This window comes from Saccopteryx leptura, chromosome 6 (assembly GCF_036850995.1).
Source record: "Saccopteryx leptura isolate mSacLep1 chromosome 6, mSacLep1_pri_phased_curated, whole genome shotgun sequence".
In the NCBI taxonomy this organism is placed as follows: Eukaryota; Metazoa; Chordata; class Mammalia; order Chiroptera; family Emballonuridae; genus Saccopteryx; species Saccopteryx leptura.
This window is the reverse complement of record NC_089508.1, coordinates 94,755,064-94,779,226: the sequence shown is the minus strand read 5'-3', so window position 1 is coordinate 94,779,226 and position 24,163 is coordinate 94,755,064. Positions and strand designations below refer to the sequence as shown.

Sequence of the window (24,163 nt, the reverse complement as noted above, 5' to 3'; positions counted from 1 at the left end):
TTCTTGTCTGATTGCTGTGGCTAGGACTTCCAGAACTATGTTGAATAAGAGTGGTGAAAGGGGGCACCTCTGCCTTGTTCCTGATCTTAAGGGGATTACTTTTAACTTTTGTCCATTGAGTATGATGTTGGCTGTGGGTCTGTCATAGATGACCTTTATCATGTTGAGGTATGTTCCCTATATTCCCACTTTGCCGAGAGTTTTGATCATAAATGGGTGCTGGCTTTTATCAGATGCTTTTTCTGCATCTATTGATATTATCATGTGATTTTTCTCTTTCCTTTTGTTTATGTGATGAATCACATTGATTGATTTGCGAATATTGTATCAGCTTTGCCTCCCCAGAATAAATTCCACTTGATCATCATGTATGAATTTTTTCATATATTGCTGGATCCGGTTTCCTAATATTTTGCTGAGAATTTTAGCATCTAAGTTCATCAGGGATATTGGCCTATAGTTTTCTTTCTTTGTAGTGTCTTTACCTGGTTTTGGAATGAGGATTATGCTCACCTCATAAAAGGAGCTTGGAAGTCTTCCCTCCTCTTGCATTTTTTCAATTAGCTTGAGAAGGATAGGAGTTAGTTCTTTTGAGTATTTGGTAGAATTTGCTATGAAGACATCTGGCCCAGGACTTTTGTTTGTTGTGAGTTTTTTGATAACTGTTTCAATCTCATTTGTTGTATTTGGTCTGTTTAGGTTTTCTGATTCTTCCAGATTTATTTTTGAAAGATTATATGTTTCAAGGAATTGTCCATTTCACCAAAGTTGTCTAATTTTTAGGCATATAGTTCTTCATAGTATTTTCTTAAAATCCTTTGTATTTCTGCTGTGTCAGTTACTTCTTCATTCTTATTTATAATTTTATTTATTTGAGTCCTATCTCTCTCTCTTTTTTTTTTTTTGGTGAGTCAGGTTAAAGGTTTATCAATCTTGTTTACTTTTTCAAAGAACCAGCTCTTGCTTTCATTGATCCTCTGTATTGTTTTTTTTAGTCTCTATGGCATTTTTTTCCTCTCTGATCTTTATTAAATTCCTTTCTTCTATTTCCTCTGGGCTTTACTTGCTCTTCTTTTTCCTAGTTCTTTTAGATGCAGGGTTAAGTTGTTTATTTGAGCTTTTCTAGCTTCTTAAGGTATGCCTGTAATGCTATGTACTTCCCTCTCAGTACTGCTTTTGCTGTGTCCCATAAATTTTGAGTTGTATGCTCATTTTCATTTGTTACAAGGAAATTTTTGATTTCTTCCTTGATCTCTTTGATAACTGATTCACTATTTAAGACCATGCTATTTAGTCTCCAAGTTTTTGAATATTTTTCAGTTTTTCTATTGTAATTGATTTCCACTTTCATGCCATTGTGATCAGAGAAGGTACTCGATATGATTTCAATCTTTTTAAATTTATTGATGTTTATTTTGTGTCCTAGCATACGGTCTATCCTAGAGAATGTACCATGAGCACTTGAAAAGAATGTATATTCTGCTGCTTTAGGGTGAAAGGTTCTGAAGATATCTGTTAAATTCAGTTGATCTAGGGCAGGGGTCTCAAACTCGTGGCCCACGGGCCGCATGCGACCCGCCGAACAATTTTGTGTGGCCCGCAGACTAATCCACGAAGTTCAAAATATTTTGGATAAAATTAAGTAAGCCTAGGGGCCTACTTGTATTTTTCATTTCTCTAGCATCCTAACTAGATATTAGCTTAGTTAACAGCAGTTGTGATGCGAACTACAGTTTCTGGTCGTTTTGTGACACTGAGTAAACTACATGTACGATTGTGCTTGTTGTACTGATTTTTTTTGTTTTCAACTGCAGTGAGAAAAGTGTTGCGTAACAGTTGCCTTTTGTAGACCTAGCGCGGCCCGCCGAATGGCTGTGATCTTGCTCTGCGGCCCACATGCTGAGTTGAGTTTGAGACCCCTGATCTAGGGTATCCTTTAAGGCTGCTGTTTCTTTGTTAATTTTCTTTCTTGAGGATCTATCCATTGATGTTAGTGGGGTATTACAATTCCCTACTATTATAGTATTGCTGTTGATCTCTTCCTTTTTGTCCATCAAAATCTGCTTTATATATTTAGGTGCTCCTTTTATCGGTGCATAGATATTTATAATGGTTATATCTTTCTATTGGATTGCTCCCTTTATCATTATGTAGTGACCTGTTTATTTCTTACAAAAGCCTTTGTTTTAAAGTCTATTTTGTCAGATATAAGTATTACTAGCCCAGCTTTTTTTTTTTTTCATTTCATTTGCATGAAATATTTTTTTCATCTTTTCACTTTCAGTCTATGTGTATCTTTTGTTTTGAGGTGGGTCTGTTTTAGACAGTATATGTATAGGTTCTGTTTTCTTATCCACACAGCTACCCTATGTCTTTTGATTGGTGCATTTAATCCATTTACATTTAAGGTTATTATTGATATGTAGTTGTTTATTGCCATTTTATTCTTTAAATCTGCATTCCTCTTTTTCTAGATGTTTTCCCCCTTTGTTCTGTTTACAACAGGCCTTTAACATTTCTTGCAGCATTGGTTTGTTTGTGATGAATTCCTTAAGGTGTTTTTTTTTTTTTGTCTGGGAAGCTTTTTATTTCTCCTTCAATTTTAAACCATAGCCTTGCTGGATGAAGAAGTCTTGGTTGTAGGCTCTTGTATTGCATTACTTTGAACATTTCTAGTCATTCGTTCTGGCCTCAAGTGTTTCTATTGAAAAGTTGGATGTAATCCTTATGTGGGCTCCATTGTAGATCATTGACTGTTTTTCTCTTGCAGCTTTTAGTATTCTTTCTTTATCTCTTACCTTTGGTAATTTTATTATAATGTGTCTTGGTGTAGGTCTCTTTGGTTTCTTTTTTAATGGAATTCTCTCCTCTTCTTGAACCTGTATAACTCTTTCCTGCATCAATTTAGGGAAATTTTCAGCTATAATTTCTTCAATCAGGTTCTCTATCCCTTGTTCTTTCTCTTTTCCTTCAGAAACCTCTATGATGCAGATGTTATTTCTCTTCATGCTGTCACGGAGCTCTCTTAGAGTTTCCTCATACTTTTTGATCCTCTTTTCTTTTTGTTGTTCTGCTTCTGTGCTTTCATTTATCATGTCCTGTAAATCGCTGATTCGATCCTCTGTTTCATCCAGCCTGCTTTTAATTCCTTCTAGTGTAGTCTTCATTTCTGACATTGTGTTTGTCATTTCTTTCTGATTCTTTTTTTATGATTTCAATGTTCTTTTTGATGCTTGCTATCTTTCTTTAGGTGTTAATTATGTCTGTCAATTGTTGCTCTAAGAACCTAGAGCATTCTAACAATCATTATTTTATAGTGTGCATCTTGTATCTTTGTTATTTCTATCTCATTTAGTTCTTTTTCTGGATATCTCTTCTGTTTATTTATTTGGATTGCATTTCTCTGTCTTCCTAGTTTCTGTGTGTAGACTGCTGCTGTGGGTGTGCTGTTTGTGTAGCTACCTAAGTATAGAGTTGGTGTTGTCTGCCTCCATCTTCCAGTTGTGCTGTTTCTGGATATTCTTGGGTTGGCATCAGCTATGTTTGTAATCTGCTCTTTGGTACTTGTCTGCTGCTACTGCCTTTTTGCTATTTGTGTTGGCATTTTTCATGCCTTAGCTGAGTCATGTATGAGGAGCCATTCCTTAAGATACCACTCTAACTAGGATTGTTAGGTCCTGAGCTGATGCTCTCTGTATCTGGCTGCTGGATATGCCAGCCCTGGACCTTCTTGGCTGGAACCTGGTGCAGACCAGTGGGAGTCACTGCCTATGACTGGCCCTTAGCAACCTTCTTGGAGCTATGGGCAATTCAGAATTTGTGGCTGCCTCTGCTGGGCCCAGGTGCCATGGTAAATATCAGCTGCACTCCTAGAGTGGGTTTTATTTATTCTTGGCCAGTGGGTGTGGCCTCTGTGTTTTCGAGGTGTGGTCTGCCAGCCTCCCTGCTGTAGCTGCTGCCGCTGCCTCCTTGGATGTTTGGCACAGGCACCACTGGGCACGCAGGACTACTTACGGGCGACACATGGGCTGCCTTGCCGGATACCACCCTTGTGGGCTGACTCGCTGGGTTAGCCCCCGCCCCCGCTGCAGCTGGGCCTGCCTGCCCTTCAGAGGGTACTCAGAAGTGTGGAAGGGGCAGTTTAGCCCTGAGTTCAGCACTCAAAACCTGTGTCCCTGATATGCACTCTGCTTCTAAGCAACTCTTTGCTCTGACTAGAGTAGAAGAGCCTCTGGCAGGTGGAGTAATTGCTTCCTTTTCTAATGTTGCTTTTCACAGGAAAATGGCCATTTCAGAGTTGGGGAGTGACTCAGGAGCACAGGGGTTAGGGTGGCTGTCTCCCACAGTCTCTTTCTGTGCCTCCGAGATTACACTCTCCTCTCACAACTCCAGTCCTGTCAGCACTCCCCGCTCTTGGATCGCCAGGTAAGTGGCTGTGAATGAGGTTTTCTGCGTGGCCCCTTTAAGACAGAGCTTAGGTCTGGGAGTTCTGTCTCTGTCTTGCAAACAGTAACCCAGCTCTTCTCTCAGCGAAATACTGTCCTTACGCCTCTTCTAGTCTTTGGAACTCTAGGCTGGGGCTCCTTTCCTGGAGCTAAGGGCCCACAACTCTCCAAGCAACCCACCCTGCCATGAGAGTCCCTCCAGGCCACCGCTCACTCTTGGGTGCGGGGCAGCTCTTTCCGCGTCTCCGCCCTTCCTACCAGCTCACTGTGGTTTCCTCAGTGATCCTTGGTTATGGATTTCTCTTAGTTTAGTCCAGAGTTGGTTTTTCAAGATGATTATTCCCAAGTTAAGTTGTAATCCTCTTTGGTTCTGGGAGATGGGAGTTGTAATGTCTGCCTACTCTGTCGCCATCTTCTGGTCCCCTGGTTGGCATGCCTCTAGAGTCCCCTTTAATATGTAGAGTCACCCTTCACTGTCTTTTATTACAATTTATTTTTTTGCCAAAGTGAAGCATTTGTACTCTAAAGTTTCCCATAGGCTGGATTTTGCTGATTACATACCTGTTAAATGTTCCTCTGGCTCCTGTATTTCTTTAGAACTGGTAGTTACATTTAGAGGCTGGATCAAACAAATTTAGTTTCCATTTTTTGTCAAGAATACTTTGAGTGTTGTGTACTTCTGTCAGGAGCCACTGAAATTAACATTTGTTCTGCATGGGGGTGTGTGTGTGTGTGTGTGTGTGTGTGTGTGTGTGTCTTTGTGATATTTTGACAATGTTGATTGTTGCTGCCTAAATCCATCAATTCATTAGTGGATTCAAACTCTTATTCATTTCTTTATTTATTACCTAGACTATGTCTATAAAGAGAAACTCTTACGAATCAGGTACTTAATTATCCTGAGGTACAGTTTATGTAGGAAAGGTAGGAAAAACACCTGATTTTTTCTCTTTATCAGTATTAAAAATAATTAGTTGGGTTTATTAGCTAATTTGTAATATTCTTCAAAGGTAACCATTGAGATAGGCAGACAGGGGGAGGTAGGGACAGAGAGGTATGAGATTCATTAAGAATTAATAATTTTAAAATATTAGTGTTTCAATTCATTGCATTTATTCTTCTTGGTACTAAAATTGTGCCACCTTTGACCAGCGAGAGCCCCTCTGTGCTCACTCCTGAATTCTTTTGATAGGATTCCAGTAGTCTTTGACAGTTGTCCTGCTTTCTGATGTTAGTTTATTCTGGGATAGTGGTTTTCAAAGTGCAATCTGAGGATGTCTGGGGGTTCCTGAGACTCTGTGGAGGGGTCTGGGGAGCCAAAACAATTTTTTAAATGTTTATTGATTTTAGAGAAAGAAGAAGGGAGAAAGGGAGAGAGAGACAGGAATAGTGATCTGTTCCTGTATGTTCCTGGACCAGGGATCAAAATGGCAGCTTCTGTGCTTTGAGACAATGCTCTAACCAACTGAGCTATCTGGCCAGGCACTAAAACAACTTTCATGGTAGTATTAAGACATTATTTTTTACCTCTTTTACTCTCATTTTCTCACAGGTGTATTGTGGAATTTTTTAAATACCATGTTAGCTATTGAAATATGTGTGTGTATATTCTTATGTTTTCTAGAATTTTCTAAGATAAATTCTTAAGTGTCTTCAGTAATTTCTAAGGAGTCCTACAACCAAAAAACTTAAGAACTGCTGTTCTATGCTCATCTTTTAAGTTTCTTGTCCCATAAGTGGAATCACTGGTGATCTTATAAATCAGCTCACTTATTTTCTAACTTCTTTATGTGTGAGAGATCTGCTCCATGTCTCACAGCTTATATGTAGCAAAACCAGAATTTAAGGTAGATGTTAATTCAGTTTTCCCCCATAAATGGGATCACTGATGTCCAAAAATTTATGATTAATCAAAGCTTACAAACTGTAAACACTACTGCTACATGTACATTGCATGGGCCACCAAGTAAAAATAGGAATTCTTTTTCTGAAATAGAATGGCCCTAGAAAGGGAAAAACAGATGTGGAGGCAGGATGAGTGGTTCTTGTAGCTCCATGCTATCATGAAAAACAAAACACTGAATATGTTGTTCTTCTGGTCAAAATAGGGAAATTCAAGATGTAGTGGTAACTCGTTAGAGCCTTAACTTTTGAAAATTTCAGTCATCCAAAGAATAACCTGCCTAGCCCATGGAATTCAATAATTGCTCAGCCACATAGCTTAGGAATACTTTCTTTTTCTTTTCCATCTGTGTTTAGTTGAACCAAATCCTGCAAGAAAGCATCTACAGTTTTCAAAGCTGAATAATGGTGCCTTACACCTGGGTCTCTCACTTTTCCATCACTGAATAGCACAGAAGCATCTGTGAGACAGGTACTTAAAACCACTGGAGTTGGCAGTTCTGGGTCCGTGGCAATCTTTATTTTGTCTCGTTCCATTGAGCTGAACTTGGTAACTCATCCTTTGTCCGTAATTCCTAATAATTATAGCTTCTTTTGGGTCATGCACAACATTAACTATTGTTTCCCAGCCACAAGAAAGAGTTTCCATCATGAGGGAAAGCAGTGTGCTTTTAGAACAGCTAGCAGTGGCTTTCTGAAGCTGGAGTGTGTATGGGAGAGGCACAGCCTTACGTAAGTTCCTTGGCTATTTACCAGCGTAAGAAGCACCTGACAGCCTCAGGATCCACCTAGAAAAGTGTCATCATAGAGGAAGCTTGGGTCAGAGTCCACATCACTATTCAGGTGCCACGTAATTACTCTGTGGTTCGTGTGGGGAGCGAGGCAAAGAATATTCAAGAGTTTCAGAGCTCTTAGTGAAATATAGATTTCTTTTTTGTAATGTGAATATTAAGTACTAAATAAGTTTTTGTATTTATGAGCAAATTCATTTTTCACTGGAATCTGATTTGTTTTTCTCAACCTTAAATCCATCATAGTGAAATTATTTTAAGTATCTGCTTTCTGTGATCTGCTGCATTTAGATGGCTATATCTGGAAAGTCAGAAGCTTTGGCTTTTCTATCAAGTCATCTCACTGGCTCTGCTGAAGGTAGTTTTAGAATAGACGAAAGGGTATGAAATAGAAGGTATTCTTTCATGGGTATAGGTACCACCATTGGTCATGTCAAATTTTTTTTTCTACTTGTCACTTTGATCAAATTGCAAAAAAGAAAAAAATTAAGTTTCATGTTAAATTCACTGAACAGATCCATCTCCACATGAAAAACATCTGATTTGATTATGTGAGCCTTGAAGTGTTGGCTGGGGAATGCCAGGCATTTGGGGTTCTGGAGTCACTGAGGAAAATAGCCCCACCTTTCTGCGCTTTGGTTTCCTGTTTAGAAAGTTCTGCTCCGTCATAAAGACATTGAAGTGCTGGGAGGACAGGTGCTCTGCCTGTGGAGTTTTCCATAAAGTGCAGTCTTAGCTGAAAGGCTGGGTTAAAGGTAGGTGAATGCGTTATAAAACATGTTTTACATACATATACATACATAGATGTATGTATGAAATATTTATTAGTTTATGCGACACTTATTTATTTATTCAAGTGTGAATAGCCCCAGGCAATTTGAATTTAGATTTAAGATTCAAGTTTTGTTTACCTAATTTCCTTTTTTCTCTCAAGAACAAAGAATATGCAGGCTTAGGAAGTGGACAGTGGGATTGATTTGAATTGCCTGAACAGGTTTAAGGCAGAAAAACTTTTATTGAATAAAGAAGAGATTAATTTTGCTTTTACTCTATGTCTAATTAAAGGGAACTCTGGAGTAGTCTATAGCTCTCTCTTCCAAGTCTAAGTGTGGGAACCCATCACAAGGTAAGCCATAATAACCTCATAGCTCTTTGTGATGGTTGCCTTGACTAAAATGTCTGTGGTGTGAATGCAGAATTCCAGGATACATTTGGGGGTGGAATCGATTATACAATGATGCCCAAGGGGAAATAAGGCCATTTCAGGATATCCCAGACACTGGGAAGAGCTCTTTCGCAACCCTCCAACTCTCAATGAACCACTGTTGCGAGCAGTTGAGTTAAACACAGCTGCAGTCAGGCTGACATGGAGCAGGCACAGCCTGGTAGAAGAGCATTCCTCAATGGAGAATACCACTCTTTAGAAAAGATAAATATAAATAATGGCATTGCATGATTTGTAGCTAATACAGAGGCCATCACTTTGCTGAAAATTTAGGGCCATTTCATGTTCAAAATCATACTATTTTGATTTGGTTCTAAATGCAAGTGTTTTTTGTTTGTTTGTTTTCATAATGTCATGTTGCATCAGGAGGCTACATGTGAGTGTTTTGGAGCCTACTGACAGAAGCCAATGGGACTAACAAACCTGAACTGCTTAGCTGAGGGTCAAAGTCAAGTTGGAGTGAGTTCTGGGAAGAGTATGTGATGTTGTGGCTATGGCCTTGTTCCTCAGGTGATGGGGTTGGACTTGAGTTTGTTCTATACCAGAGGAGGAGTGCTTTTTTCTGCATCTGATTATACTATATGATACTGTTCAACCTGACATTTGGGGGCTTAGGTCTGGGAAAGAAGTATGTTTTAATTATTCATTGTATAGTTTTGTATAATTTCTATTTTTTATCTCTCTCTTACTTTTACTTTGAGGGGCAAGTATGAAAATGGAAAAGCAGGTAATCCTTAAATAAGAATAAGAGGGAAATATGTCACAGGAATGGCAAACTCTCTCCTGAAGTGCAATTGGAATCCCACTACAGAGAGAGAAATGAGGAATTGATATCAGTCTTTGCTCTGTAGCATAGCATCTTCAAATTTAGCAGCTAAAAACAATTATTTGCCCACAATTCTGTGGATTGATAGTTTGGAATGGGTTCACCTGAACACCTCTGACATAGCCTGGAGTTACTCCTGGGACTACATGCAATCAGCTGTCACCTCAGATGAGTCAAGGATGGTCTAACTCACTTGACCGGCAGTTAGCAAGCTCTGGGCTGGGTGACTAGTTGTCTTCCATGCAGCTTCTCCAGCAGGCGAGCCCAAGTTTAATCACATGATGGCCTCAAGATTCCAAGAGAATGAGAGTAGAAGCTGTGAGGTTTCTTGAGTTCTAGGCCCAGAATTGGTACAACATCACTTCTGCTACATTCTTTTGGTCAGAGCAGATCATAAGGCTGGCTTAGATTCAAGGGCTGGGGAAACAGACTGCTCCTGTCAGAGAAACTGAAAATAATCTGTGGCATATTTTATCTGTTACAAATGATTTACATAGGCGAATAGCAGTGTCTCTCCACACTCTTGCAGGCTGAAGTCACTAAGACACTGTCCCGGCCCTCAAATCTAGGGCAAGAGGTGTTAGGGCAGGGTGTGGATTTCTCCCAAAGCTGGCTACTCTGGTAGGGACATCTTGTTATCTGCACAGGGACGAGGTAGGTTAGGTGGCACATTCCAAAGGGGCCCCTGAAAGCCAAGAGGAAGGGAATACAAAGAGGAAGGGTATAAAGTGAGGCAGGGTTTGCTTGTTTGCTATCCCCGCCCTGCTAAGGGACCTTGTTCACTTGATGTTTTCAAGCCTTAGTTTCCCCAGCTCAGTAAAGAAGAGAGCAGCTCTATCAGCCATTCTCTGTCCCAGGGAAGGATGAATGAAGGGACCAAGAGAATTTAAAATAAATGTGGTCCTAAATGCAGTGTGATATCCTGGATTGGATCTTGGAGCAAAAAAAAAGTACATTAGTGGAAAAACTGGAACTCTAAATGAAGCCTGGATTTTAGTTAATAATAACATTCCTGTGTGATCACCATAGTTAATGATTTTTTTCTTGTGATGAGATCTCTCTTACCAACTTTTGAATATGCAATACAGTATTATTAACTATAGTCACAATACTGTAGATTATATCACTGTGACTTATTTATTTTATAACTGGAAGTTTGTACCTTTGACCTGCTTTACTTGTTTCACCTTCTTTTTTCCCTTCTCTTACTTCTAGCAACCAATAGTCTGTTCTTTGTATCTATGAGCTTGGTGGTGTTTTGTGTGTTTTAGGATTTTTATTATATTCCACATATAAGTGAAATCATACAGTATTTATCTTTTTTCTGACTTAGCAGTATTTCACCCAGCATAACAATCTTAAGATTCCATTTTGTTGCAAATGGCAAGATTTTCTTTTTATGGTTGAATAATATTATATTATATGTGTATATATTTATACCACATTTTCTTCATACATCCAATGATGGGCATTTAGATTGCTTCCATATCTTGACTATTATAAATAACTCTGCAATGAACATGGGAGTGCAGATATATTTCAAGTCAGTGTTTTCTTTTTCTTCAGATAAATACACAGAGGTGGAATTGTTAGATCATATGGTAGTCATATTTTCAATTTTTTGAAGGACCTCTGTCCTGTTTTTCATAATATTCAGTAATTTTTTTAACAACCTAAAGTAATTTATCAGATATATAGCTGCTTTTGGAAAGCTGAGAATATTAACCATTCTTTTTTCTTGAAATGAATGTTGGCTACTTCCCATGACTAGAACTGATTCTGATCATTTTACACGTGGAATGCAGGTAGATTTGTTTCTGAAGCTGTTTGAAGGGCTTCCCCGTCCTCTCTGGCTTCATGCCTCGAGTGCAGGTGCAGGTGCAGGTGCCGCTGCCACTCCAGGGGCCGGACTGTGGAGTGGAGTGCACAGTGAGCCAGGCCAGCACCTGTGATTCTTGTTCTGTGAAAAGTGCCAATCCTGAACATTCTGTCCATTCTTGGTTTGTTTGGGGATCTTACGATGGCATGACAATTCCTTGAGTTTTCTAGAAACCCTGCTTTATGACAAAAAGTGATTTGTCTGTGAGATCTCTTTTTGAGATGCTCTGAGTATGTCAGAAGAATGTCAGTATGCTGGAGCATTGCAGGAGTAATTTCTTTGTGGCTCAGATCTTCAGATACAGAGAAAAGAGTTCAAATGTCTTCTCTTTTTCATCCTTTCCTTCTACAGGTGTCTACTGAGCACTTCTGACAGGCCAGGCACTGTTTTGGTGCTGGACAACATGGATATCATTCCTGGCCCTCACAGAGCTTCTAGAGTGGGGAAGGCAGTCACACAAATAAGTTAAATATATCAGATGGTGATATGTGCTATCAAGAATATTAAAACAGGGATGGGGATGGGAATAGTGCCAACGTGTGAGGGAACCATAGTAGGACCTAGCATCTTGCATGACTTGTGGTGACTGATTGGACCCACGGGCATGAAACAGCATAGTCTCTTACATATTGTGACTGTCCTGTCATAGTCATTATTAGTATTGTCATTGCCACAGTCATAAAGTATTTATACTTACCCCACACCCATTCGCAGGGTTGTATGTGGAATGAGTCATAGAGTTGTGTGTTTGTCCTGAAGACTGACAGCTCTTATGTGGTCACAGGCAGAGGACCTTACTAATGACAGATTTTTTAAAAATGACTATATTCACTCAGCAAACATTATTCAAGGCATTGTGGAAGACAGGAAGATAAGTCAAGATATACTTTGCCAAAAGAGCATATATTTGTTTGTAGTAGATCATTTGCATGTCAGTGATACAGCATCTGAGATAGACCAAGAAAGGTCCGTGACATAGGCTGATTTGTCGTTTTGCTGAGGCATGATATTCAGTTACATGCTTTGGGAGGCGGGTTAGGGTAAATAACCCAGGAGTGTGTCAGCCAGTTGCCCAGTGTCCACGTTCCAGCACAGGATTGTTTCTACCCCTTGTTTAATGTGTAAAATGTCTCTGAGGTGAAATATCCTCTCTTTGTGAAAGATTGCTCTGAGGAGGAGGTCAGCTCCTAGTGCTGGGATGAAAGTGCTGAGTCGAAGACACGATGGTTCCTACCCAGGGAATGGAATCAATGGAATGTCTCATGGAAACACTGAGCATTTTGTTCCTTTGGGAGGGAAACCATATGCTGTACCACATGCATTTGCCACCTCAGAGATGAACCCCTCATGAACGTATTATTTGGGTGAATCCTGATAAAGGCCCAAGGGAAGTGTAGTCATGAGAGAATGTATCTCCCCTATTGAAGATGACTCTCTTGGAGGAAGCTAAGCAAAGCTTCTTCATCAACTGCTTTCTCTGGATGCTAATATCAGGTTATTCCCTTTCCTTCAGAAATAAAGGGTCAGCCATTTTGTGTGATGATCTCGGAAATACATTTATCAGCCTCTCTTGCACTGAGGTGTGGCCATGTGACTGAGTTCTTGGCATTAGAATGATCATGGTAAAGACAGCAGAGCCTGTCAGCTTTAATCCCTATTTCAATGTAAAGAAGAGGTGCACGTCATTCACCTATCCCCCATCATAGGAGCAAGACACAGTGTTCTAAGGTGTTTGCACCATTATATTCTTTTGGGTCTATTTCAGCAGAGACTAGTCTTCCCTAACTAATACTGATACTGTGTGTGGTGAATGAGAAGCAAACACTACAGTTTCAGTACCTTAGTCTTACTTCATTGGGAGGCTGGATCCAGTTGTTGCCACCTGTATGGTAGCATCAGTGCTCTTGGAAGAGGGTTGTTGTTGTGCTTTTAGGCTAAGAGTGTGGGTTTATTACTACACTCACTATTCATGATTTACAAATGTCTGTGCTCCTTGCTGAGTCCCCAGCAGCTGAGGATAGAGTTCATGGAGTGCTAACTAACCCCTGAGTTTTCTTCTTCTCTTCATATGTTTTAGTGCCTACCTTATGCTAGGTGCTACTGGGGATACCTAGAAGTGAAAGAAACATGACCTGTAACTTTAAAGGGCTACAATTCTAGTTGACCAGACTATCTCCAGCGGAGCTCTCAGCTGAAGGTAACAAAAAACAAAAGTTAAATTTCTTAAACAATATGTGATTTTTTATTAAGATCTGAGATGTGTGTAGATTTCAGGTGCTGTTTCTCTGTGATTTTTACTCCAGTAAGATTCACCCCTGAAATTTATAGTCAACAGTGTCTACAACCCTACTAAGTATTGCCTTCCCCTTTCCTCATGCAGTGGTGGGATTTGAGTAATTCATTTCCAACTGATTCTCTGCCTTAATGAGCATTTTAAGTATTAAAAAACGATATACTGAAAGGTAGTTTATCATTTCATGCACTTAATACTAAAATAAGAATAATAGAAAGAGGTACAATAGCCCTGGCCGGTTGGCTCAGCGGTAGAGCATCGGCCTAGCGTGCGGAGGACCCGGGTTCGATTCCGGCCAGGGCACACAGGAGAAGCACCCATTTGCTTCTCCACCCCTCTGCCGCGCCTTCCTCTCTGTCTCTCTCTTCCCCTCCCGCAGCCAAGGCTCCATTGGAGCAAAGATGGCCCGGGAGCTGGGGATGGCTCTGTGGCCTCTGCCTCAGGTGCTAGAATGGCTCTGGTCGCAACATGGCGACGCCCAGGATGGGCAGAGCATCGCCCCCTAGTGGGCAGAGCGTCGCCCCATGGTGGGCGTGCCGGGTGGATCCCGGTCGGGCGCATGTGGGAGTCTGTCTGACTGTCTCTCCCTGTTTCCAGCTTCAGAAAAATGCAAAAAAAAAAAAGAAAGAGGTACACTAAACTAGGTTGTGTTATAAGAAAGAGTTTTAAACTATTAATGAAAAATATTAAATAATACCTGACCAAAAACCAATAAAACTGTTATTTAAGATATTTCCATATTGCTTCTTGATTGGAGTCCTCACTTGCAATTATTTTCACTTATGAACTGAATGAACATTACTATAGGCGCTTAGAATATGCTGTTATGCAGATGAATGTTCAAAACGAGTATGGAATGTAAACTTTTGATTTCTACATTGGGCAGCTGCCCAGGCACCCACCTTAGAGAGAACCATGATTACAAGTGCCATTTTAACAACTGGTTCACGGAAGTCAACAAAAAATTAGGTATTGGTTCTGCTGAACCAGTGCGAACCAGCTGAATCCCATCACAGTCCTCATGTCTGTAATTCTAATATGGGTCATTTAACAGATGTTCCACATTGTCCAGTGCAAGATGACTGGGTGCCTTTTTTCCTTTGAATTCAGTTGAGCTGGGCCCACTGTGGAAGAATTAGGAGTTATTACTTTACTGTGTATTGTGAATGTTGGATAGTGGTATGAGGGGATTAGTGTGTGAACCTGAGAAAATCCTATTCAGCTGTGTTTTAGTTGTTAGTTTCAGCAGATTCAATGGCTCCCTTCATTTGGCCTTATCACTCTCTGCCAAGTTAGAATTTGAAGATCAGCTGCTTTTTTCTTCTTTAGCCTGTTATCAATTTCAGTCTTCAGTTTGCTCTATTATTATTATTTGTCCTTGTTACTGTTGACTTGTCTATCTTCCTTCTGAGATGGTCTACTCCTTGGAGGTAGACACCAGACTTCCGCTATCTCTGTATTCTTTCCCCCTAGTCCTTTACCCCAGAGGATAGTATAGCACTTTATATATATTTGTTATGTATGTCTCAATAAATGTATGATGAATCAACTGATCACTTAAATTTTTTACACTGGAAGAGCTGGTTTTATGCTTGGTGAATAACTCTTTCTATGGCAGACATTACTTCCTGCTGCCACTGTGTAGCTGTCAATTCTTATGGTGTTTCATCTTGTTTAGCTTTGTGATTTTAGCCTTGTCTTAGACAGTAACAGGAAACACCCAGCATGAGTCTAAGGGAAATTGTTGACATGCTAAATGATTGCTGTTTGAGTGTAGTAGGTTGTATCTTGACCTGCTTCAAACAGTATTTGTAAGGTTAATGGTCAGTGGATCATACTGAACCACATTCTTATAATTTTTTTTGGCAAAACTAAGATGTTATATGTAGTACTATGTCAATCAATTTTTTAAAATTAATTTTTAGAGAGAGGAGAGGGAGAGAGAGAGAGAGAGAAGGAGAAGAGGGAGAAACAGGAAGCATCAACTCATAGTAGTTGACCAGGCAGGCCCAGGGTTTCAAACCGGTGACCTCAGCGTTCCAGGTTGACACCACCACAGGTCAGGCTATGTCACTCAATTTAATAAAAGAAAACAGATGAACTTTTTTTCTGCTTGGTAGTTAGGTGTGTATCTTAGGTCTTAGTTCCCTCACTGAAAATTCTGGAGAATTCTCTGAAAAGAGACTCATGGACATCCATACTTAGGCATGTTTCCCCTAATAAAATTGCAGCTAAAATCCTTCCCTCAGGGGTTTGTTGTGTTCCCTCCTAAGAGCACATTTTAATAACGGTAACAGAACAGAAGGATGACTTAGGCTTTAGGATACTAAAGGCTGGGAAAAAGGTATTTTACAGGAAGAGCACACCACTGTCCTTTGTAATTTAGGGCTTAGATCTATTCCTTTGAGTAACAGTGGGATTGCTGTCAATGCCTTCCTTCATTTTAGACTGAACAACTGGTCTTTCCTCTCCCCTCCAGCTGAGAAGTGACTTGAAAGAAGGCCGGCCAGAAATCTTGCTCTACTCACTCCTTTTGTCAGTTTATGAACCTTTTACTCAAAGTCACTGAAGCAGGAGATCATCTTCTGTCTTTGTTAGTTTGACCTTTACATTTACGAACCTGTGATGTGCACATTTCAGTGCTGTCTTACTTGTTGCTTAAGTTTAACTGGCTTTGTGAAGACAGGGAAACTATTATTTCTTTAACAGGACTCAGAAAAACATAACGCAACTGTATAGAATTCCCTGTCACAGATTAACAAAATAATTTTAAGCATTTATGTTGGAAATATTGACATGATTATCTTCTCTCAAAATAGTCTGTGATGATTAATAGTGAAGGAGTTAGCCTCACCAGGTGGTGGCACAATGGGTAGAGCATCAGACTGGGATGAGGAAGACACACGATCGAAACCCTGAGGCCGTCGGCTTGAGCCCGGGTTTATCCATCTTGAGCATGGTGCTGCTGGATTGAGTGTGGTATCATAGACGTGACTCTGTGGTCACTGGCTTGAGCAAGGGGTCACTTTCTCTTGTTGTAGCCCTCCCCCCATCAAGACACATATGAGAAAGCAGTCAATGACCAACTAAAGAGACTAAGGAGTCACAACGAAGAGTTGATGCTTTTCAGCTCTCTCCCTTCCTGTGTGTCTGTCCCTATCTGTCCCTCCTCTGACTCTCTCTGTCTCTGCCACACAAAAAAAAGAACAAAGCGCATCCAAAAACTGCATCTTGCTTTATTTATAGGGCAAAGTGGGCCATTAGCAAATTAATGAGATCTTTGGTCATGTTTCCAAGGCAACCCAAGAATTTTACTAAGTGCAGGAAACCCCAACCATACATATCATCTTAACTTTACACCAAACAAAGGATAGAAGAAACTCGCCTCCAGTCTTTCGGGGAACTTGGGGGTAGGGTAAACAATCCAGCACCACAGCTTAACAGCCTTTTGCAATCTAATCAGGCAAATGAGGTGGGGGGTTGGGCAGACTGTCAGCTTACAGCTCCACACCTCTGTCCCTAAAAAAATCTAAACTCCAAAAATTCTGTTGGTATTCTGATATCCAACCGGCATATATTTCTCTGGAATACCACAGGGTACACCTGGAAATCTTCTAGGGCACACCAGTGTGCCCTGGCGCACACTTTGAGAACCACTGGCCTAGTTAGTGAACACAGGAAATCAGATACATCTAGTAATATCTTATAGGTTGTAAAATATTTAGTGGGGTGAGGGCTAGTTTGATTGGGTGGGGAAGGAGGAATTGAGTATGAAAGAAAGTAAAATAGCAACCATAGACAGGATTTGAGCTGAATTTTGAAAGATTTGATATTTGATTTGGTTTTTAATAGTTCAATAGATGGCAGAGAGAACACAGGATAGTGAAGGAGTGGAAGATGGTGCCAAGTTTGAGTTTGGATAGTACAAGGAGGTTGAGTTGGCTCAGTACATGAGTGCCAATATAGGTGTGTCGCTGTGGGTGAGGGGTGAGGCCTGCACACATGGAGAGGAGTGGGAAGGACTCTGGCCTGTGAGGCTGGGAATTACTCCTTCCTGCTTCTGCCCTGTAGATGTTGTGAGAGTTTAGATAAAATCACTTCCCTTCTCTGGGCTTCAGTTTCTCAGTCTGTTAAATGAGAGTGTTGGATTTGATTAGTGGCCTATGCTTTTATTTTCCCCCCTTTTTCTTTAGAAATAGAACCTTTTAGTCAAAGGAAATTATACTTTAAATTAGGAGTAAATAAAGCAGGTAAAAGTGGAGTTGCTCTCCCTGAGCCGTTGTAGTTGATGGCTGGGTGGCAGTGATGTTGGGATGATGAAGATCCCCCTCCCCATCCTCAAAGATGTTCCTTGTGGGGGGCTGTGGAGCCCCCAGGGGTTTGAGGAGCACTACTGTGCAGAAAACGCTGGCCTAACGAACAGGGCAGCCCGTGCAGGTCTGAAGATTGGCTCAGCCGCTGAGCTATTTTGATGTCAGTGCTTCCTTCATCTTTAGCTTTGTTTCCATTTTTGGACTGATCTCTTCCCTGCCCTACCCTCTGCTGCTCAACTATGTTCAGTGCTGTTTCCCATTATACCCAAAGTGCTTCCCTACTTTATGCCCATCTTTTTGCCATTTTTCTCTTCTTATATCTCTTGTTTCTTACTGATTTTTCTCACCTTTCTTTAATTTGTATGAATAGATTGGCTTCTTTAGAGTATAAAAGAATTGTTGTAATGGGTAATGCCATCGAGTGCCCACTGTGGATACTTGTATGGCCAGTAGCCGTGGCCACCATCACAGCCACCTGGCTCATGCAGGTTTAGGTTCACATTTAATTCAGACAGATCATAAAGAAACAGTGGAACCAAAAACTGGAGCCATTTTCCTTTATTCTAGACTCATACAGGCCAAGTGAAAAACAAACACACAGGGCACCAAAACCCACTCACCTATTCCTCCGGTTCCACAAGCAGGAGAATCTTTCTGGTTTTCCTAGAATCAAAGGCCTAAGAGCCTCACTCAGTCCCCTCTACATGCTTCCATTTTGGCTGCCTCCTCTCCTCCATGTGGCCTTTCCCCTCTGGAACAACGTGGTCTCCTCAAAATGGCCTCCTAGCTCCTCTTTGTAAAACTTTTCCCTGGGACAATCCCTTCCTCCAGCACACATTAGCATAACCAAGCCCCTTCCCAAGCATGAAAGGCAATTAGCTGTATCACGTGAGAACATTACCACGTGAGAGCAGCGGCCATCTTTAACAATAAGAGTGAGAAAAACCCAGAAAATACAGATTTTACAGCTCATTCACCCAACAGTACTGTTCTAAATGTTTTTGCATAAGTTATTTCATCCTTAATGACAGTCTCATAAGGTATGTATTAACATCATTATTTTAAAGATGAGGAGACAAAGTCAGGGACAAAGGGGCAAATAATGTGATGATGTCAAAGAGAAACAGTTGTCAGAACTGTGACTCACGCATAGGCAAGCTTAGCTGGCTCTAGTCCCCTTCCACTTAACATTGCTTAAATCTTTTTACTTTACAGCTGTCAATTCTCAGGAAGGGTGTATTCTCATTAATTCCCGGGTCTTTGTATGCTCTGGATCCCTTTCTGCTCCCCTTCCTTCCCCCTTTCCTTCCTTCCCTTTTTTGAAAAGAGGGAAGCAAAGAAGTCTTTTGTGATGCCAAGAATGACCTAGTTAAGCTCTAACTGAAACTCACAAGAGAAGTGATGTGGAGGTTATTGTTTTCAGTGCGTTTCTCCAGATGTGACAAGGAAAGAAAGCTGAAGGTTTCAGGCATCCCAAACTTATTTAGGTTGAGAGTTGCAAGTTGACTGAGGAATTTGGGGGTAAGGGAAGTAAGTCAGGGGGGAAAAGGGCAGGGCCAGGCATTTGGTTAATTGTCAAAGTCAAGAAATAGAAAATTATTTCTACTTTCCACTGTTATTTACTATTTTGAAAAGCTAAACAACTTTAGGGAATGATTTTTCCTTTTGTCCTGCTGTGCTATTTTAATATCTTGCCAAGAAGTCTTTATATAATTACTTGGAAATAATAAGGAGGAAGCTGTGCCATCATTGATTTTTGCTAAGTATGTTGTTGCTACCAAGAGATCAAGGAAAAAAGTAAATGATTAACCAAATTTCTAAGGACTAAAACCTTTGAACTGCAAACTGCTATAAATGTTTACTCAGCAGAAATAAATCCACTAAATGTCCAAGAAGCATTAAAAAATTAACCTAGGAGCTTTTGGCCAATGTCTGGCCTATTTCATTATAACAAAATTTAATGATTGGAAGATAAATTTTAAGAAGTAAAATTCAGCCCAGGCTGTTTGGCTCAGTTGGTTAGTGTCCTGAAACACAATGGTTGCAGGTTTGATTGCCAGTCAAGGCACACATGGGAAGCGACCCATGAACACACAACTAGATGGAACAACAAGTAAATGCTTCTCTCTCTCTTTTTCCCCCTCCTCCGTCCCCCTATCCCCTCCCTTTTCTCTCTGTCTCTCTAAAATCAATCAATAAAACAAAGCAAAAAAGTAAAATTTATGTAGGTGTGTTACTTTTACCAATAAATTATAAAACTGTATTACAACTTAGCCATTTCTCTTATTTCAACTATGTATTTGGGGTATGTGTGTGTGGGGGGGGAATGAGTTCAAATATGGAAGCATATCTCTAATTGAAATAGATAGATAGATAGAAGTTTTTACTGAAGCACTTTCTTTCCATTTACTGAATTCTGAAAGTAACATTCAGATTTATAACATACTTGGTTTAAAGCAGATTCTAAAATCTGGTGTGTGTTTTTTGAAAGGAAAGCAATAAAGTAAGTTTATTGGGATGTCAGTACACATTTTACTTCAGAGCAGAGATGTTGAAAACCAGCTAGGCCTTCTAACGGGACAGGTAATAGACATCCAAGGGAGTTTAGTTACTGTATTTCTAAAGCAGTGCTATCTATGTGGTTGCCTATGGATAACTCCAAAAGATAAGTTTTATTTCTAAGAAGTTTATTTTCTAACAGCTGCTTGATACCCCTAAAAGAAATTTTTTTTTTTGTACTTTTCTGAAGCTGGAAACGGGGAGAGACAGTCAGACTCCCGCATGTGCCCGACCGGGATCCACCCGGCACGCCCACCAGGGGCGAAGCTCTGCCCTCCAGGGGGTGACGCTCTGCCCCTCCGGGGCATCGCTCTGCTGCAACCAGAGCCACTCCAGCGCCTGGGGCAGAGGCCAAGGAGCCATCCCCAGCGCCCGGGCCATCTTTGCTCCAGTGGAGCCTTGGCTGCGGGAGGGGAAGAGAGAGACAGAGAGGAAGGAGGAGTGGGGGTGGAGAAGCAAATGGGCGCTTCTCCTATGTGCCCTGGCCGGGAATCGAACCCCGGTCCCCCGCACGCCAGGCCGACGCTCTACCACTGAGCCAACCGACCAGGGCCAAATTATTATTATTATTATTATTATTATTATTTTACTTATATTGTTAAGGAGTCCATGGACACTAAAGGTAAACTTTTTCATAACATTTCTACAGTGTTAATATTGCGTCTAGCAGCCTAGTATAAAATTCTATCTTTTTAAAAAAAGAATCTTGTTATCTCCCCTGGTAGGAATTAATCGATACTTCTCATTCATGGATTCATTGATGGATTCATTCATTCAGTCAACAAACTATTATTGAAAACTTAAATGGGATTAAAACTATGAGCAAGATAAAAATAGTACCTGTCTTCCCAGAATAGTGAGGCATTTGGAGTAAGTACACAGGTTACCAGGCAGTATTGTGACTGCTGTAATGGGTGAAGTTAGGCTGCATGTACGTTGGGAAGACTTCTAGAAGAAAATGCTGTCTAAGCAAGTAGGAGTTAACTGGGTGAGCAGAGAGGATTAGAGGCACAGTATACAAGGTTGCACAAACAGCTTTGTGGAGGGAGTGAAAGAGGCATAGTGGCTCTGAAATGGAAAGGAGTTCCGAGTGGTTGGAGCTTGGAGTGTGAGGGAGGAGAAAGTAGTGTCAAGGAGCGGCTAGAGAGAGATAGTGGTTCTGGAATCCGGAGAGCCTTAGTAAACCACTCTACTGATGGCAGTCGTGGCCACTGACCTGATGATGAGATGTTTTGTAAAAATCATAAATAGTTGCTGTGTAGGAAATGCATTGGAGGGAGGCATGAGGTCATCACTGTTCAAGGTCAAAGAAAGAGGTAAGTCACCTAGAATCTCATTTTTAGGGTTTATTTCCTAAGAACCCCTTCTGGTACCAAGTACTACTACATAGGTCAGGGTCTCTGATTTAAGAGAGGGAACTAGGGACACACAGGGTATTGAAGGGCTGAGTAAAAGGTGGAAGCAGAGATAGATAACATAGAGATTAGTAACTTTAGGAAGCAGCTGCCATCCCTAGGACTGTAGGGAACAAAATGGAATCGTGGTCACTAAACCGAGAAACTCAGAGTTGGGTCCACCATAGAGCTGTGCTAACTGCTAAGGAGGTGCTTGGACCTATGAGGGGAGGGATTACCTTAAGTCTCATGCATAGGAAACTGGGTTACCTGCCATTGTGGAGTCTGACAGGAGCTAGAAAACAGGAAGAGAGCTTCTTCTCTCCTCTACCTTCCAGCCTCCTGCCAGTGGCTCCAGTTGTCAGAATTTAACAAGAAGCCAGTTGCAAAGGAGTCTGGGAAATGCAATTTTCAGACTTCTAGCTCTAGCATCATAGAACAGACTGAAAGGATGGGCTTGGCCTGAGAGACAGCTGGTAAATAAACTGCCCCAGGCATTATAGAAAAGTAACTCTAGCTATACTATGGGATCAGGATTGGAGGGAAGCAAACCTGATTACCAGCTGATCAATTCAGAGGTTATTAACTAGACAGGTGACAGTGGCAGCCTGGTTTAGGGCAAGGACAGAAAGAAGAAGTGGGTAGATGTGGAGATATTTAGAATGTGGAAGGGAACCAAATTTGTTGACTGATCTAGTGTGAGAGATATGCTTATGTAGAGCAGAGGGAATAAAGGAGGAGGGGTTAAGGAGGAAGATTGTGTTTCTGATGGTAGATGGTGGTGCTGCTTACTGAGATAGGACTAGAAACTTTAGAGGAAGATGATGTATTTAGTTTTGAATTTTGGATTTGAGGTGCTTGTGGCTCATCTAACTGGAAATTCACTGTGGATATCTGGTTCCAAGATGTCCATTTGATGTATTTTCAGTCTATGGGTCAGCCTTAGGATGAATGAGATTACCAAGGGAGACTATAGAGTGCAGAAGGAAGTGATTATAAGGCAGAACCCTCAGGAATAACAATGGTTTAGCAAAGAACACAGTAGTGGAGAAAAGTTTATGAAGAAGGCTGTGAAAGAGTGGTCAGAACGGTTGGAATAAAACCAGAGTGCATGATGTTCCAGAAGGCAGGGAAGAGCATTGGAAGAGGAGGAGATGGCCAACAGTTCAGGTGCTCAAAAGTTTGCTGTGCAATCTTGTTTGTGCTTCTTTTATTACACTCATCAAGTCTGTTTTCCAGAGCTGCTTATGAGTGATTTTCCTCTGGTCAAATGTAGGTCTGGGACACTGCTGCATATACCTCAGTACCTGGCCCTGATGTTTTGCACATAATTATATAGTCGATGTGTGTTATTTGCATTAGATTAATTAGTTGTTGGCAAATTCCAGGTTGTGGATTGGCCATTTGCTTTTGTAAAGTTTTATTGGAACCCAGGCCTGTCTATTTGTCTGTGGTTGCTTTCATGCTATAACAGCAGTTGAGTAGTTGTGACCAAGACTCTGCAACCTACAAAACCTAAAATAGTTACTACGTGTCTCTTTATATATATTTGTTGATCCCTGGGTTATGGCCTTGAAGCTGCTTTATTTAAGCTGGAAAGATTGTCTTTGACTTTTCCTTAAAAAAATGTTTAATATATTTAGGAAAGTTGTGGAGTATAGTCTCTGCCTTCTTGGGGTTGGTGATGGTTTTGTTTTTGGCATGAAGGCATTAGAGCCAAGGGAAAGAAAAATTAGCAGCAGATGGTTATAGCAGTCTTTTTCAACATGACTGGGGACAAGTGGTACCCTGATAAGGAGCACTGCTAGGACAAGGAAGGTAGAACAAGAGGGAACATGGATTTGTACATTTAAAGCATGCCTTTTTCAGCTCTGTGATGTGCTGGTTCTGTGCTAGGTGCTAGGATTTCTCTAGTAGTTCAGAATCTGGTTGGAGACACAGCCCTATAAGCAGAAACAGTCCTCCATGATGTGCTAGGTCTGGTGATAAAAGACGGGCACCTGACCCAGCCTAGGGAGGAACAGCAGGAGGAAGAATAACGACGCTGGGAGGAGTCCACCAGGTGCCTCAGGTGCCACATTGTCACTTCAGAGCTGGGAGTGGCTGAAGTGGATATGTGGCTAAGTGAGTCCTCTGCCAGCTCTGTAATCAGAAGTTCTGTGTGAGCAGTAGGGCCCTTGAGGCTGTGCAGTCATGGAGAAAAGGCAGTTCCAAGAGATAAACTTGTCCATCACCAACCAAACTTTTTCTTCTAGGCATTCTCCCCCGCCCCCCAATAACATATTTAGTGTGGTTTGATTTTGTGGGAATTGTAACCTTGAATTGGTTGATTTTCCCCTTACATAAAGTACAGAAGTCATTTGATATTAATACGTCCTTTGACTGGATTTTTCTTGCCTTTAGGGATGATAAAAGCTCAGTGAGCTGAGCATCTAACATAGGCAATAAAAGTTCTCCATTTATTTAAAAGTCTGAACTTGCTGTCATTTTACTATTCATGCCCCTCAATAACAGATTACACTTTCATCTGACTGCT

At 40.9% G+C, this 24,163-nt stretch overlaps 1 protein-coding gene across 5 annotated transcripts in view; it reads left to right on the top strand.

Annotated features, from left to right (window-relative positions):
• Window positions 1–24,163, top strand: part of STXBP6 (syntaxin binding protein 6) — a 308,369-nt gene that overhangs the window by 41,185 nt on the left and 243,021 nt on the right. Inside the window, exon 1 of one of the 5 annotated variants that reach the window (XM_066342586.1) lies at window positions 7,832–7,893. The exons of 2 other annotated variants lie outside the window; for them this stretch is intronic. Coding sequence is in view for 1 of the 3 variants with exons in the window: in XM_066342583.1 (XP_066198680.1) it covers window positions 19,712–19,787 (76 nt within the window). In the remaining 2 variants the exon portion in view is untranslated. Of the gene's footprint in view, window positions 1–7,831; window positions 7,894–19,707; window positions 19,788–21,531; window positions 21,550–24,163 lie in introns of those variants that run through there. 2 more of the 5 variants (XM_066342583.1, XM_066342584.1) reach the window with 2 other exon arrangements.